This window comes from Balearica regulorum, chromosome 2 (genome assembly GCF_011004875.1).
Source record: "Balearica regulorum gibbericeps isolate bBalReg1 chromosome 2, bBalReg1.pri, whole genome shotgun sequence".
In the NCBI taxonomy this organism is placed as follows: domain Eukaryota; kingdom Metazoa; phylum Chordata; class Aves; order Gruiformes; family Gruidae; genus Balearica; species Balearica regulorum.
This window is the reverse complement of record NC_046185.1, coordinates 129,747,059-129,763,537: the sequence shown is the minus strand read 5'-3', so window position 1 is coordinate 129,763,537 and position 16,479 is coordinate 129,747,059. Positions and strand designations below refer to the sequence as shown.

At 36.4% G+C, this 16,479-nt stretch overlaps 1 protein-coding gene across 3 annotated transcripts in view; it reads right to left on the bottom strand.

Moving 5' to 3' along the window:
* Window positions 1–200: 200 nt before the first annotated feature.
* The window catches only part of ANKRD28 (ankyrin repeat domain 28), a 124,856-nt gene continuing 108,577 nt past the window's right edge, over window positions 201–16,479 (bottom strand). For all 3 annotated transcript variants that reach the window (XM_075745880.1, XM_075745881.1, XM_010309689.2), the window contains 11 exons: window positions 15,707–15,908; window positions 14,176–14,263; window positions 13,584–13,701; window positions 12,764–12,983; window positions 11,325–11,412; window positions 11,145–11,228; window positions 10,459–10,604; window positions 10,208–10,290; window positions 9,982–10,064; window positions 7,625–7,716; window positions 201–1,953 (listed from right to left, as the gene is read on the bottom strand). In XM_075745880.1, the coding sequence (XP_075601995.1) occupies window positions 1,667–1,953; window positions 7,625–7,716; window positions 9,982–10,064; window positions 10,208–10,290; window positions 10,459–10,604; window positions 11,145–11,228; window positions 11,325–11,412; window positions 12,764–12,983; window positions 13,584–13,701; window positions 14,176–14,263; window positions 15,707–15,908 (1,491 nt within the window). In that variant the 3' untranslated portion in view covers window positions 201–1,666. The remainder of the gene's footprint in view (window positions 1,954–7,624; window positions 7,717–9,981; window positions 10,065–10,207; window positions 10,291–10,458; window positions 10,605–11,144; window positions 11,229–11,324; window positions 11,413–12,763; window positions 12,984–13,583; window positions 13,702–14,175; window positions 14,264–15,706; window positions 15,909–16,479) is intronic.

The window sequence follows — 16,479 nt, the reverse complement described above, 5'->3', positions numbered from 1 at the left end:
CTGAGAGTGCAGGTAAATACAGTATTCAAGCAGTCACTATTTCTATGTACATGCTCATTAATTCTTCAAAAACCTCACAAAATTATCAAATAGATCAAAATATTGTCCCGTGTTTCCACACTATGTTCAGAAAACCAGCTGATAATTTACAATATCATAAAGATCTCCAGTTTCACAACACAAAAAGGATAAAAAGGAAATTGGAATCAGTTTGTAGTAATTTATTTGTACTTTACCAGGACATGCAAGGATTCCTTGCATGTACATAAACAAATTCACTTGAAAAGTAACAGTTATAGTTAAAGCAGAGCCAAATAAAGTAAATATTCATATTTAACAGACAAAATTTCAGCTAGCTTATGTCAGTTTTTCATTCTTCAGGCAATTAAAAAACCCACAGTAGTCTGTTATAAATAATAATAAAAAAAATTTTCGGGCAAGTCTGAACTACATTACAGGGACCTGTTTCTGCTGTTTATTTTCTAAATGGAGCACAACAAAGATACACAGCTCTTCCCACAGACCAGACACTGTACTTTTTTTCTCTAATAGGGAAATATACTTTTAAATTCCCCCCCCCCCCCCCCCCCCCCTTGTAACTCCAGGATTTATTTTTTTAAAAAGTGATAGGGATAGACAGTTTTAATCTTACATACAAATTTATGATGTAAGGAAGTGGACAAATTATTGAAAAGAACTCTCAGTCACAACAGGGTTATCAAGACATTTCAATTTTTTTTATGCAGTTTCATAGTTTCCAAGTTACTTGTGTATTTTTAAATTAAAAAAATCTCAATCCAAAACCCAAAAGTTAAAAACTCTAAAACTGTGCAACAATTACTGCTTCCCTCCCACATCTCCCACCCCTTCCCTTTATTACACTGTACATTTTTCACCCTGACTTCACCTTGTTAGCTGGTTTAATTTTAGTATTATAAAAGTATGACAAGTTTGTTTTCATTTCACCTAAAAGAAAAAGAAAACAAAACTTAAAAGTACATCTGCTTTCTTTCATGGTACATTTAATAGTGTCAGAAGGCTTTCAAGATGATTAAAAAAAATAAATCAACATTTAAAACCAAATCTAAGCTTCTTTTCCAGAAGTAATTAAGGTTTGGTTGAAATGACTTCTCAAATAACCTATTCCAGTTTTCACAAAAACATATTTAATTAAAAAAAAAAAAATCTTTAAGTTATTTGGTCCTTTGGCAATTTGCAGCACAAACAATGCCTACTGTACCAAACTCATTTATTGCCTTCAAAATGGTTTTCATTTTATTGATAATATTTAAATCTAGCATCCTTTGTGTTGTACAATAGTGTTGTTCATTTACATCAAGTAGGGTGCCCTGTCTGCAGAAATTACTTCTGGCACCAAAACCAGAATGGTAGAATACAGTTAAATAAAAGTTTTGACATTCTTTATTTTTTTTTTTTTTGCCATGGATTCCAAGTACTTATTCAAGAATTTATGTTTCTTCTGCAAAATATGCTCTTAAAAATCCTCCTAGAGTCTCACAGATTTTTTTATATGCAACCACAATAAAAAACATCTTCTCAAAGGTCTGTCCTCTTTTTGTATTCAAACACTGATAGCTTTTTTTTCAAAAGCACAAGTCTGACCTTCCAGCATGAGGGTTCACTTCAGACCTACAAAACGTAACTTCTAATAGGTCTCAGAATCTGAGTCATTGAGTTCGTCTTCTTCTGTATACGGGTAGCCACCTTCCCTGCCAATGTTGTTGAAAGTACAGTAGGAGCTATGGTCACTCCTCATGATTGGCAAGGAATCGAAGGTGACAGTTTTTGAGGTGTTGGTGTAATGATTAATGGCATTGAATGTAAGGGAAGGTAACGTGCTGCTCGACGAAACGGGCATCATCGTGGCCAGAATGAGAGCTAGGCAATCAGCCACGTCCTTGTTGGGCGCACAGGCCAAAGCTGGTGTGTAACCTAGAAAGTCAAGGGAAAAACAAAACCTTAATTTAAAATAAAGACAACGTAAACCTTTCTCCAAGATCATGTCATCTTTCAGCTGCAGAAGTATTTTATATTGCTTAGTTCTGCACTGTTTAAAAAAAAAACCCAAACCCCCAAACCATTCAATTAAATACATTATCAATTAGAATTTTTTAACTTTCAGTTACAAAACCAACCCAGAAGTCAGTGGGCTTTGGAACAGAGATGTAATAGTTTCGTTAAACACAGTCAGAGACAGTCTAGGCCAGCGAGAAAAGCTTGGCTTTGAAAATGGTGAGGAAGTCACCTGGCTGAGGAGAGACAACTGATGGCAGCCAACAGTGACAGGTGAAGGCATTCGCTAGAGAGCCACCGCAGAAACTACAGCCCAACATGTTAAACGTTGCTTCATCCAGAAGTTTCCATGTAGCTGTTCATCACAGACAGTCATTTTAGTAAGACCATCCTATCTCAACAACAAGCTGGCAAAAGCATTGGGGCCAGTTAATTGTAAAGGCAGCGTACGCAATTTCAATCAAACTATACTTTACTACAATGTACAGTAATATTAACTATAAAGCCAATGTCTAACTGTTATTTGAGGGATACCGATTAAGAAATCCGTGGAAGTTTGAGGAAACGCCAGCTGATTAGTAGGCTAGGGCTCGCAGAGAGAAACTACGCCTCTTGGTTGCCCAACTGCTCCGGCCAAACCCCTCCTGCCAGGCAACACAACTGTGACAACCTCCAAATGCAGGAGGTCTTGAGCTGTGGAATGATTTGCAGTCAGGTCACGTAGCTGTGAAATCCCTTCTGGGTAACTGCAGCTGTAATAATCCTCTAACATTTCTCCTTTTGCAGCTTCCCCCTTCCCTACGTACTTGCCTCTACTCACTAAATGTCAAGAAAAATGCTTCAGATTCTCCTCAGTGGAGATCCATGCATAGCTCCCCTCTCAGGTTTTGGCCTTAATCATTCAGCAAAGGCACCTGAGAATAAGTTTTGGCACAGGTCTTGGGGTACATCCACAACACCGAGGCACTGCAATTGGTGGTGACAACAGCGGCTCTAGAAGCATGGCAGTCGTGTAAGTACAACCACAGAGAACAGCCAGTTCTGCTGCCAAGACCAACCTAAGCCCCCTCCACCTGGCTCCCCACAGAAGCGGTGGCTGGATCACCTTGTAGCACCTTCGCAGTATCTCTCGCTGCATGTGACAGGTACACCCACAATGAGCTGAACAGGAAGACTCACGTTCAGGTACATTTGGGAGTCTGAAGTCCTGAACTACCCCCAGTCCACAACTTAAAGGTGTACAACATCCAGGTAAAAAGCACACACGTAATTTTAAATAATAGATGGCTTTAAAGCAAACCGCACGATGGAGTTCTATCCAGACCTTAGGAAGGCACGGAAAATGAGGCAATGCCCACTCTACCAGCAGGCGTTTCAACTACTAAGGAATCATCTTTATTGTAGAAGAGCTCAGGAGCAGTTATTGTGTTGTACAATTGCACAATGTTTTAAACAAGTAGTCGTATTATGGAAAATGTAGCAGGAACTTAAGAAAACAGCAAGCAAGGAACAATCTTGCAGTCGAACTATTATTTGCTCAGGACAGACCTTATGCTTGATGCTTGGAAGAGAATAAGACAAGTCCCTGCCCAAAGGGGCATACAATCCAAGGAAACACACAGACAATCCGAGCACAAAACGCACCAGCTGACCATGCGATAGGGCCGTACAGAAGCGCAGCGCAGCAGATGTTTTCACTGTTAGTAAGGTATCGCAGCACTGAAACAGCTCAGAGTTAACAGTGACAGTCTGCAGAAGAGATATATTTTGAGAGGATTCAGAAGGAAGGGCCAGAGCTTGCTACGCTCGGATGAAGACAGCATTGCAGGCATGTAGGGCAGAACAGAAGGCTCAGAATTGATACCCAAACGCACGCAATTTAATGTCTACTGTTGCTGGAGATCATATGAAGGTAAAACAACACACAAAATAAATTTATTCAAGCTGGCCATATTCAATGCCATTCCTTTCACTAATGTGATTTGATAGACGTTCAAAGAATAGAAACAAGCAGTCACCAGGTGCCTTTTTAGGTTTTTTGGGGTTTTTTTTCCCCTCTCCTTTTTTTTAAAGATTGCTTCTTGCTAAGATCTTGAACACCCATACTTATGTTCCTTCTGGAACAGAGTATCACAGTTCATCATAAAAAAAATAAAAATAAAGGCCAACGTAAAGATTAAACAGATTACTTCTGTTAAAAGTTCTTTAAAACCAGTGTTTATGCTAATACTAGCTTGTAGGTCTTAAGCTCCTGGCTTTCCTAAGTAGGAATGAAATACCACAGTTTTATTCTTGCCTTAGACATAGTAAGATGAAGTAACTGCTTGCACCACAAAAGACTGACATCTGTGTCCTCCACCACTTTATTTTTGTCTATATTATTTTGAAGTTATAAGAACAAATTATCTTTTTACGTCCCTTAACTGCAAAGTGATCATTCATATGTCAGGGCAGCAATAGATACAAATACTTTAAATTTCTTTGAAGAAGATGTTGTACCGACTCTGCTGAAATACTCTTACTCATAATCTGTACTTGTATCTGCATAAACCTTCACACACCACCACCACCACCAAAATTGCTATCTTCATTTGTAAATGGGGCAATAGAAGCAGAGTGAGGTGAAGCAGTTTCCCTGTACAACAGAAAACAGAGGCTGGGTGACGGACACTGCCTTAAGAGCAGGGCTCCCCCCCGGCCCAAATGCAGAGCTGCTCCCTCCCTGGGCCTTGGAAGTTTCCATAAAGGCGCCTACAGGAAAATCAGAGGGTTATTAATGCGGTCAGCGCAAAGACAGTTCTCAAGATAAACTAAATGGAGTCTTACACTTGGGAAAGAGAAGAAAATCATCTGAGGCATGAGTCATCTTGTAAGCATTTAAAAGAAAAATTCCTTCCAGAAAACTGGGGATCTCCAAAATAAACTAGAAAATGAGTAAAGCAAGCCTTGGAAAAGAACTAGACAAAAAAAATTATTCCCTTTTTTTTTTTTAAAAAAAAAAAGTGTGAAAGGCCAATGATCACTGTAATGGTGAATCTAGAAAATAAGAGAAACCTCCATGGTGCCTTAGTTTCTGGAGTTAGAGAATGCCTCCTCTCACTACTGTGGTGGCACATTACACAACAAATAAAAACCAGAATTTTTGTAGATGTGTGTGATGGCAAAGTTTCATCCTGACAGGTGTAGAAAAATAGGAAAAGAACTGAAAGGTTTGAGTGAGAACTGATCCAGAACTGAGAATGAACCCTCAACATGACTGCTTTTGGGAAGTATACCAGACAGTTAACTTGCTGTTTCAGTTGCATTTAATCTTTTAAGATCCAAGAGGATTACATTTTTCCCCAAAGACATTAGTTCTTAAACATCTCAAAAAGTGATCTTACCACATTAAGAGATGGTCTATAACAAAAGGAGTATGAATTCAAGTCTGAATGTCTTATCTTAGATATTTAGATAGATAAATTGAAATTTAAATATCTTATAAACTATTTATAAACTGAAATGCAGATAATTGGAGTAATGTTGGTTTTTTTTCAAAGCTGATGTTTTTCAATAATTATCTGTAGCCCAGATACAGCAGCAGAGGACTATTAAGCAGTTTTACACAGATACAGAGACTGCTTGAAAAAAAAGTCAATGCAGCCTTTACAGAAAAGGACAACTTCAAAGACAAAAAGTGGATGACCACTCTATAACAGCTGAGGTTCTGTTGGTTGCATGCGCCATATATCAAGACACGCTTCCATGTAAAACACTAAAACTTTACCTCCAATTTCATCTAATTCTATCTGAAATGCCAAGCTTGCGTGGCAGATCACTGAACTTACCTGAACTATGCTGAAGTAAGAGAATGTCAGTGTTGTGATGCAAAATAGTCCAGCGCCTATTTCTCCAGTCTGCTTTGCTAAACAGATACCTTTCACCCCCAAAATGTATGAATCATACTCTTTAAAGCCTTTTTAATAAAGTAAAAATTGAAGTTTCTCCTATATTTTTATTAGAATTAATGTATGTAATTTGTTTTTTTTCTTTAGAAACACTTAGACTCTAGCAGTAGATGCTAAAATCAAAGACAAGCAGACCTAAAGCAGAATCTGGCTATCACTACTGCCAGCTTTTCCATTTAATATAAAAGGTACACTGTGGAAATCAAGACAACTTTTGCAACAGGTTTAACAAGCCTGCTGACATACTAATACTTCTAAGAATTAAGAAAAAAATTACAGTGACAAGTGAAATAGATTGATAAGTCCCCTGAAAGTTTCCATTGCACTCTCTTAACTCAAAGCATTCATCACTTTGCATGTAGTGTACTTTTAAAAGGGCACATTCATCCAACAAAAATAATTCATTATGAAATTCTCAAGGCTGCTTAAAATGTTACAAACAAAGCAATTGCTATTAGAAAGAAAAGAACCACAGTGAGGAACAAGATGAGGTAGTGCTCAGAGTTACTTTAAGATCTGAAATATAGGCAGAATTAAAAAGAAGTTTTAACATGCTGCAGTTAGATCGTCAGGCTGCCAGAGAACTGCGACTTCTATGGAGGTGATGTTTTTCTCTGTTGTGTCAAAGCTCCACCCTAACAAGGGACGGGCTGGCTGCACATGAAAAGCCCACAAAAATACAGACATCTCCAGTTAGCATACTTGTGATGAGAAACAGAAATCAAAAAGATACGCTTTCCAATCTTCTCATTTTAGGGAGTTTCATTTAGCAGTTACCTCTGTCCCCTATTTTAGGCAAGGAATGATCTTTAAATCACCCGTGTCACTTTAAGCAATGTAATTGAGAAACAGAGAGAAAGTCACAGTAAACATCAAGAGAGGAAAAACTTTCAAACTGGAAATACAATTAGAACTATTAATTAGGCCCATCACTTCTGGGGAAAAAAAACCCAAACCAACCCAAAACCCAAAAAGCAAACCCCAGCTACTATTTTCATTTAAGATATGTTGGGGTACAGTGTAAGAGCAGGAGCTCTTACACTTTTAAAAGCACAGCTTCAGAGGACCGCAAATGTCTTACATGAAAATACGCAAATACAAAGACAGTAGATCAATTTTCTTTTGCTCTTAGAAGGTATAGGATTTATTCTCTGTGACAATGCAGTTACTTTTTCTTACTTCTATGTGCCAAAAAAACTCAAAAGAGCCAGAAGCTTGAGACCAGTAACTGAGATCTGTAATTCATACTTGCTTTTAAATGCTAACACCAATATACCTACCATGACAAAATAAATAGCAATTCAATCCAGCTTCTTAACAGCTGAAAGTTATATTTTACTTTGAGCATTATATTTTTCTGACCGTTTTCAGTATGCCAAAGCTAGTGTATTTATAGAGTATTCATTATAAAACTAAAAATGCAAACCAAACATTTCTATGCCATAACCTGCCTTGTTCAGAAAGTTTTCACTCTCCTTACACTTCCGCTGCTTGGCTAAAATGTCCCATCACCAGCACATTTTTTTCAATGGGGGGAACCTACTGCAAGGCTCGTATGACATTTCCAAAGGGTTATTGCTTTTCAGTGAGCTGAGTTTAAAACCACAGTTCCTTAAGGGAAAACAAAGTTAAATTTTTCTTACCATTTTCATCTACAGCAAGTACACTTGCTCCCTTCCCTAAAAGCTCTTGAACTACAACCGTTAGTCCATTCCGAGCAGCAACATGCAGAGGTCTGTGAAGACAAGCAAACTCAAATATAAACCTTAGAACAAGATATTAAGAGAGGTAGCTTGCATCTAGTTAAATGATTATTAAAGTATTTATACTTGTATGTTATTATTTACAAATTATATAAATACTGTAGATATAATAACCAAGATGGGAAAAACATAAAATCTCTTTTCTTATTGCAAAGAATCTGTACAACAATAATTGTGCACTTTCTTCTTTTTATGGCACCACACAGCAAGGAAGTAGCTACTGGGAAAGACTTGCCTGCTTATGAACTTCATCCCATTAAAAAGTTAAAACATCTAGTACCCTACTGTTGATAAACACTGAACTGTTGTAACAGATACCACATCTGAGAGTTACGGCCTATCACTGGCAATAACCATTAGTATGGGAGTCATATTTTATTGCATGTAAATGCTCATAAGAGATGCAGAAACATTTAAAAAATCTGCCTTTTAGAAAGCACTATATTCCGTTGTGACTAGAGATAAAATTATTTTATAGTATAATGCACGAAGCAAGAAAAGCAGATTACTTTTCAAAACTTCAAACTATTAACCATTACCCTGTTTGGCAGTGACTTGATCTATCAGGGAAAATGTAGCTTTACCTCAAATATTCTAATTATATCTTTTTCAAATGCAACTAGTTTTCAAGATTGTTTCCCACTGGCTTACATAAAACCCTACCACCACCCAGCAGGAAACAGAATAATCAGCTTACTTCCCTTCTGCTTTATATTGCTCTTCATTCATTTTGAGATTCTTAAAATTCTTTGAATTAACTGTGAACTATACTTTGATTTGGAAACAAGTACCTTACTTCAAGACCAGAAATGCAAAAGATACAAATAGGAGCAGCTGTATCCATGGTGCTTATATTAAAGTATTAAAATTCAAGAGCTACTGCACACCACAGATATACTGAAAAAAGTAACTAACATAATTTTAATATAGAGGCCAAAATTTTTAATGCTTATCTTGCCACAAAGTAGGACATTGCTTAAGCTGTTTAGAAAGTCAGTTTAGTTATTAAAAAACATTTGCTGAACCAGTAATATTTTAAACAACTGTTAAAATCTTGCAATTTATATAAACATTTCATGGAGGTGCGAATAGGTACCTATTTTTCCCCATTTTTTTCGCAATCAGACTATATGAGCCAAGGCATGTGGGTGGAATTACATGAGCCTGTGGTAGCATACTTTCCCACTGCTGTTCCCATCTCATTTTTACTTTTCCTTCTGTCAAGACATCCTCGCTTCAAGCCAGAAATGAGGCAATCAATCCCTTTCCTGCTTTCTAGTTATTTCATGCTGCCTGAGGTGCACCACCATCAGCAGCAAGAGCAGAGGAAGAAGTATTACTATCTGAACTCCTTAGTTCAAGCAGATCTCTGGGAATAGTTGGAAGAACTGTAGGAGTTTGAACATGACAGATTCCAGACGGGATGGAAGGCCAGAGAAATACAGGAGTTGCTTACAACTTCTGGGGTTTTTTTGTTTGTTTGGTTTTGGGGTTTTTTTTGTGTGGGTTTTTTTTTTTTTAATAATTGGTCTGTGATAGCATTATTAAAGCAGTCTAACAGCTACGAATCAAGTGTCAAATACTGCCTATAACACAAACGCATTCTTTGAAAGAAACAAAAATGCAGAAGAGTAATTTTGATAGCCCATCCTGATATATATTCCCCAGTATGACATAACACTACATTTTTAAGTTTTCCTTACGACTGGGCTTACAAAATAGGCTTAGTTCTACTTCAGAGAAGATCTTCAGGAAGCATTAAGAATACTGCATTCTCCATAATATTTAACAGAAAATAGTTTTTCGTCCCCTAGTAGGAATAGGTGTCTTTTGCTAACAGAAAGCATGCTAAAGAATAAAAGCATACTTCACTTAGGGCTTTTTTTTTTTTTTAAATTAGCTAGCTGTGAAGAGCGAGTCTTAGTTTGCCTCGAATGAGTTGTTAACTGAAGTGAATTTTAATTGAAAAATTAGATAATTTATAAAACAGAAAAATATTGGTTTATAGGTAATCTCAGTGGATTGCAGTAATTCCAAACAGGATTCCCTGAATCCTAAACTAGAACTTTAAATATGAGCAAAACACCATTTCACTTCAAGTCATTTCAACTCTTAGTACCTATTAAGCAATTAAAATTCGACCAATCTGGAAAAAAAAAAATCTGAAAAATATTCCTCTAAGAGCCAGATACACACCAAAACCTCACCTATAAAACACACTCACTGCTGATACGTACGTTTGCAAGGCTGCATTGGTGGCATTGATGAGGTTTCTATCCGTAATCTTCTCCAGTATTAACAAGGCACTAGTTTCATGACCCTTAATACAGAACAAACATCTGTCATCTAACAAATACTCTTCAAAAATTGCTTTGAATGCGTTTTCAAAGTAACAAGTTACTATTTGCAAACAGTGCTTGGCAACATGAAGCTCAGCACGGATAAGTCAGACTACGCACACACCTTGCTGCAAGCCAAATGGAGTGCTGTGTTCTTAGAACTGTCTTGCAAAGTCAGATCAGCTTTAGCACTGCTAACCAGCACCTCTGGGGAAATAAAGAGTTGTATTAACTAAAGGCATATTTCTTAAAGCCTTAATGGCAAAATGAAAAGGTAATTTTGATAAAATATATCCACAAGAACATTAACTATAAGGCAACTTTACCCATAGTAAGATTAACAAAGAGCAGAAATAGATAAAGCTTTTTTTTTACCAACTGTATTCGTCTGTCCATTTTCTGCAGCCATCATTAAAGGTGTTTTCCCCGAAGAATCTATAGCATTTACTTGAGCATTGTGACTGAGCAGAAGCTGTAGACACTCAACGTGATCTGTAAAAGCTGCTGCATGAAGAGGAGTTCTACAACAGATCAAAAGACAATACGGCCATGTTCAGCTATGCTTTCTACTTCATTCAAAGGAGCATCCTGACTGTGATCCTGAGGCTACAAAACACTGGGCAGTCCCTCCCACTGATCCTTTGAAATCAGTGGGAGTTGTGATCCTTTGCTGGAGCTGTGACTGCTGCCTGTAAAAAGTAATCTCCAAGTTTCAAATAATTCCCCCTATGTGGTTTACAATAGAGATACAATTTGATTCAGAAAAAATAAAATACGCATAAAATACTACCCACAAAGTGAAACAAGTTAAAACATGCTCAAATTTGCCTATCTAATGAAAAGTCAATTCAAGTTCATTGAATCAGAACAGGATTTTTTAAAATTTAAAATTTATTTCTAGTACAGAATAAAAGAAAAGAATCTGCAAAGAATACAAACAGAGGGAAGGAGGAATTAACCTAAGTAGCAAAAACAAAAACCCCAAATGATTATAGAATTTAACAGAGCCTTTCTCACTATTACATTACAAGCATTCTTCCACTGTGCATTTACACTCTTACCTTCCTTTTGAATCTGTTGAATTTACAATACCAGCACCTAGCGTATCAATTAACATTTCTGCAGCACCTTCATTATCATTTATCCTATAAGGAATTAAAGAGGCTGTTATTTACAGAATGATAAATCTTTTGTTATATACAGCAATGAAATCTATGCAGAATAATTTTGCACTTCCTTACACAGCACAATGCAACGGAGTGAAAGAATTTCCTTCCATTTTCTGGAAAACTTCTTGTTCCAGGAGGAGCTCTACACAACTGTCATGACCTACACCAAATGTAAAGGTTAGGTATTAAAAAAAGGAAGAAGGTATATTTATGGATTACAACAAAAAATAGGTATCTAAATTAGATTAAGCAATATTTTATTTGAAAGCTGCGAAGACACAGTGGTTATATTTAATAGGGCTACATTTAGAAACTGAGACATTTTTAGAATCCTGCAAATCAAACTGACATTTAACACTGTAAACCTCTGTGAAATTTAAAAGGGATCTCATGCTGTCTGAATAACATCCAGAACACTTAATTTAGTTCTTTACACCTCCACTTTTCAAACTCTTCTGTATATTCACCACTTAGGCTACACGAAAATGTCTCCACTATTTGAGGGTTATTTTTGTTCCACTGTCTTGCTAAACCCAAAGAAAAACCAAGTAGGTAGTCATAACAAAAGCTTAAAAAGTTCAATCCATGATACTATTATTTTCAAAATTCTATAGCCTGCTGCAGTACAGGTAGCTAACAATTGTAACTACCTGTTTGATCTTCAATATATATATGCAGAGAACCTTAGTTCAACATTCACTGATGTCTGAAGATCTGTATTTTCACATGTCTTGTCAAATTTTCATTCTACAAATCAAGCATATTTCAGTTGTTTTATTCAGCCACTGTGGTTACTCTGAAAATGGACCAAGCTGTAAGAGTTTAGCTTTATGAATGTGATAAAGAGATGTTATTCTAATTCAAATTATCAGTGTATTACCCAGTTGCCTCAGCTGTGAGGACAGTCTAGTTAGTTATTCACTTTAAAGTAATTGCTAAAATGAAGCTCTAAACCCTTACTTCTTGATCTTTATTGCGTGACTCAGAGGTGAAATACATGAGAACCTCTACTATGTCAGAAATGAATGCACAGAGCTGAATTAATTTCCTACCTTTTAAGGCCTCACTCACTCCCAAATCCAAGAAAAGTATCAGTGAAGAAAAAAAATTTTATTGAATTATTTTAATATAATTTAGCTTCTTATGCCTATCAAGGTTGATTTGAAGCAAGTTTTAAAAAAGATTTAATCTGAAATCATTCCTCCCTAGACTCTCTGTGAAGGTTATATTTTTGGGCTGTGTGGCACATCTCTATTCACAGGTACTATGCTGAATTTCTTGAACGACTCCTTGAGGGACAAAACTAAGAAAGCAGTTTATAACAAAAATGTAGTACAAAAATAACACCTCATAATAGGTATTAGATGTTAATACATTCCCCCTCAAGATATCAAGTCCGTCGTATTGTCAGATTGCCTAATACAAACTGAAAGAGAACAGACTTTATATGTTGCTTTTTTAAGTAGTAATAACTCTATTCAGACCTGTATTTTAACTGGAATGTATTTTACCATTATAGCAGGCCCAATGCAGTGATGTGTAGCCGTGATTGTCTGCTATTGCAGGTACTGCATCCGCAGATGTAGCTGACTGCAGGAGAGCTCCTAGAACACCTATATGTCCACATGCAGCTGACAAGTGTATAGGGGTTCGCCCCCTACAGTCTCGTAATAAGGACTTAGCACCATGTTGAAGCAATGCTTCCACACATTCCTCGTGCCCGGTAACTGCCTGTGAGAGAGACACACAAAATAACAAGTTTGCAAATAGTCATGTATGTAAGCCAAGGTGTATAATAACTAAAGCAAAGAAACTTCAGGCAATTTCACATTTCTAAGTAATAACAAAATAAGCACAGTTATTATTTTTATTCCTGGAAACAGTCATTCTGTTGGAAAAATAGCAATGTATTATCATATTGATGACAGAATAATTTCTTGAAATAACACTGAGTGAACTGCTAATCTCTAGGGCTCATTCAATTGTCTTATCTAGCAGAGACTATAAAAAAAGTATTTGGCATATGGCATGCATCATGCTTTTCTTCCTCCCATTAACACTACCCCCACCCCATAACAAAAAGCTGTATTCTGGGACCTCTCCAGTCAACACTTTACAGCAAGATTAAGAGGTTCTAGAAGTCCAAAAGAATTCTGAGGGTACACAGCAAACAGGTAAAAGTTAGCCTTTTGAAAGCAACTGGAAAGACAATTAAAAACTAAGAATGACAAGATAAGAATAATGAGAAATTCATTAACACGACGTACTAAGTTTATATTTGAAATTAATATGTATAAAACTGGAAGGGACAGAAAAGGAATGCTCTCTTACCCCTCTATGTAATGCTGTCCTTCCCCACTTATCTTTGGCATCTACATTTGCTCCTTTGTTAAGGAGTGAATAAACGCAGTCGGTGTGCCCATTGAGAACTGACAACATCAGGGGAGTCCTAAGCAGAGAGTGAAACAAAGTGTAATCTACAGGGAAATTTAACAGACTAGTACTTAGCTGAACTGTAACTACTACTATCCTTCTGGACAACAACGTTAAAATTTACATCATCAATGATCTTCCCTAGCACTACCTTCGCTCTGAGAACGTCACTCTTACTTGCTTTTTAGATTCAAGAAAATAAATTAATATCCCCTAATTCAGAAGTCCTGATTAAGTTCATCCATCCATCCATCCATCTTTTCAGCATCTGGGCAATAAGACACATTTTAGTTTCCTCCCAGCTAAACAAGAACATTTTTCACTGCCAACATTATGTTTATTGCAAAAGAGTCTCATTTGTCCTAGTTCAAATATCATCTCCCTTTAAAGTAATAAAATCAAAATATTTAATAAATTAAAAATATTTAGGTTTTCCTTTTATAAAATGCAGTAACTCGTGAAGAACAGAATGTGTATCGTTTAAACTCACTGTCCATTTCCATCTTGAATGTCCACTGCATTCTGTGGTTCTGCATTTCCTATCAATAGCCGCAAACATTCTGAGTGACCATTCGTAGCTGTAAAACATCATAAAAACACAAGCTTTACATCAATTGCCTTTGAGTATACAGCTCAAACAGAACGGTAACCTGCTCAGACTAAAGCCCGTTAGCTTGAGAACACACTGTACGGCTTTACTATTGTTATAGCTTAAATTAAAAACAAAAAATATGCTTGATTTCTGAAATAATTTTCTAGTGTTCATTCTCAACTGTATAGTGTTAAATGTAATTGATTCCAACTATCAATTGCCAACAGGTATTTGTTTTTACATATAAATGGGTTGCATACATTAACTATAATTAGAATATATGCTTATACAACATCCACAAGAAGGAATAATTAAATATAGTAATTAGCATGACTTTTGCTTGTTTTAAGGCACAGGTAAACACATACCTAGCTAATCATACACAGATTTTGTTAGCGAGTGTAGCACGTGCATAGTTATGAAATAACTGAAATGACATTTAGAAAGAGGGGAAGGAAATGTAATGCATAGAAGTAATTATCCAAGCAGTTAAACAAAAAGCAAAAAGAAAAGAAACAAAATATGGAGAAATCATATTTAAATGCAAATCATGAAAGATAAATGATTGCTTGTTGGAGGGGAAATTATTTCAGATGTACAGCTGCTGTATTCAGTCCACATAAGAACAGTGACAATTCATGCTTCTCTAGCGGAGAGAAATGCTATCAGAAGTTAGGAGAAGCTAAATCAAATAGAAGAATACAGTTTGTGCTCATGGACAACAAATTAAGTAGTTAGAATGACGATGTTTTGTACATAATGCTCTTTTTACTGCAACATTTCTGTAACAACATAACTATAAACGTCAATTTAAATAGGCCTATTTTCAAAGAGAGGAAAAAAGAATATGAATGCTAGACTTTGAGAAAGGTAGGTTTATAGAAGTTTTCTAGGAAAGGCAGCAAGAAAATATTGCAAAGGATTGCTGTTATTTTGAAAACACTTGGGAGTCATTTAAATCCTTGGAAAAAACCCAAAGTATAGTTTTCATGTCTCTTCTCAAACTGACAGAATTTTCCAAGACTGCAATCACTTTTAGAAGTATTTTACTGCCAAGACAGGCAACACAATTCACGTATCTAAATTTGGGCCTACAGTTTGGGCTGCGTGAAAGATGAGGAGAGAAACAGAACGTATCATTGACACCTGTCAGCATAGCTAGCCTGGCTAGCTGAATGGACAAGGACAATCCACCCTTCCAGAGAGCAGCGTGGAACAGAACGCCTTGAACCGAAATGATTTATTGGGTGAATACTGGTTTCTACCCACAACTACTTTGTTATACCTTTCTCAGCATAGCATATATATCTTAGAAGTCATTGTCTATTCCTAAACATCATTTCTTAGAACATAAGTGATAGAGACTTCTAAACACGAAGACAATCCACTTCAAAAGCCAAAATTTTAGAGGTTAGCGGTTAGCACGTACCTGCAGCATGTATTGGGGTCCTCTTTACAACGTAATCTTTCACCAAGATTGATGCTCCCTGATTAATGAGCACATCTACACATTCCACGTGTCCCTTAAAGGCAGCAAGATCCAATGGTGTCCTTCCGTTATTATTCCTCACATCAAGGTCCAGCAGTGACTGTACCAGCACCTCCAGCGCTTGATGGTGGCCATGATAGGCCTACAAGAATAAGAAAATTCTTCAGTTTTCCTGTCCTTTACATTTTTCCCTTTCTTTCCCAGGATTACATAAATGACACTATGAGGATAGTATTTTTATTTTAACATGTGGAAGAGGTACTGATGCAGCATGTAAATAGTTACAATGTCTATGACTGATTTGAAAAAAAACCACCCTGCAATTTCAGCAAGAAGGTTGCTGGGGTTTTTCCATTTTATCCTTTCAGTCAGTAACTGAAAATACTTTTAGAAAATTGTATGTCTCCAATTTGTATTTTAAAGCAATGAAAAATGCAGTATTCGTGTTATAGTTACATCACCCTCAGATTATTTCAAATTAGGAACATACGCACAAGTCAGTAAAATTTGTAAGCAAAAAGAATACAGTACAAATAGCTACAGTTAACATAACTGGTAAAATAGTAGAGACTTAGGGAATGAAACAGTTAAGAGATCAGAATGAATATACAAGGATAAAAAAAATAGCATAGAGAATAGTCTGTAGGTATGTGCCAAGACAGAGTGTCAAAGTAATGAAAATAAACATCTACAACTATGGTTTTATAATTTCC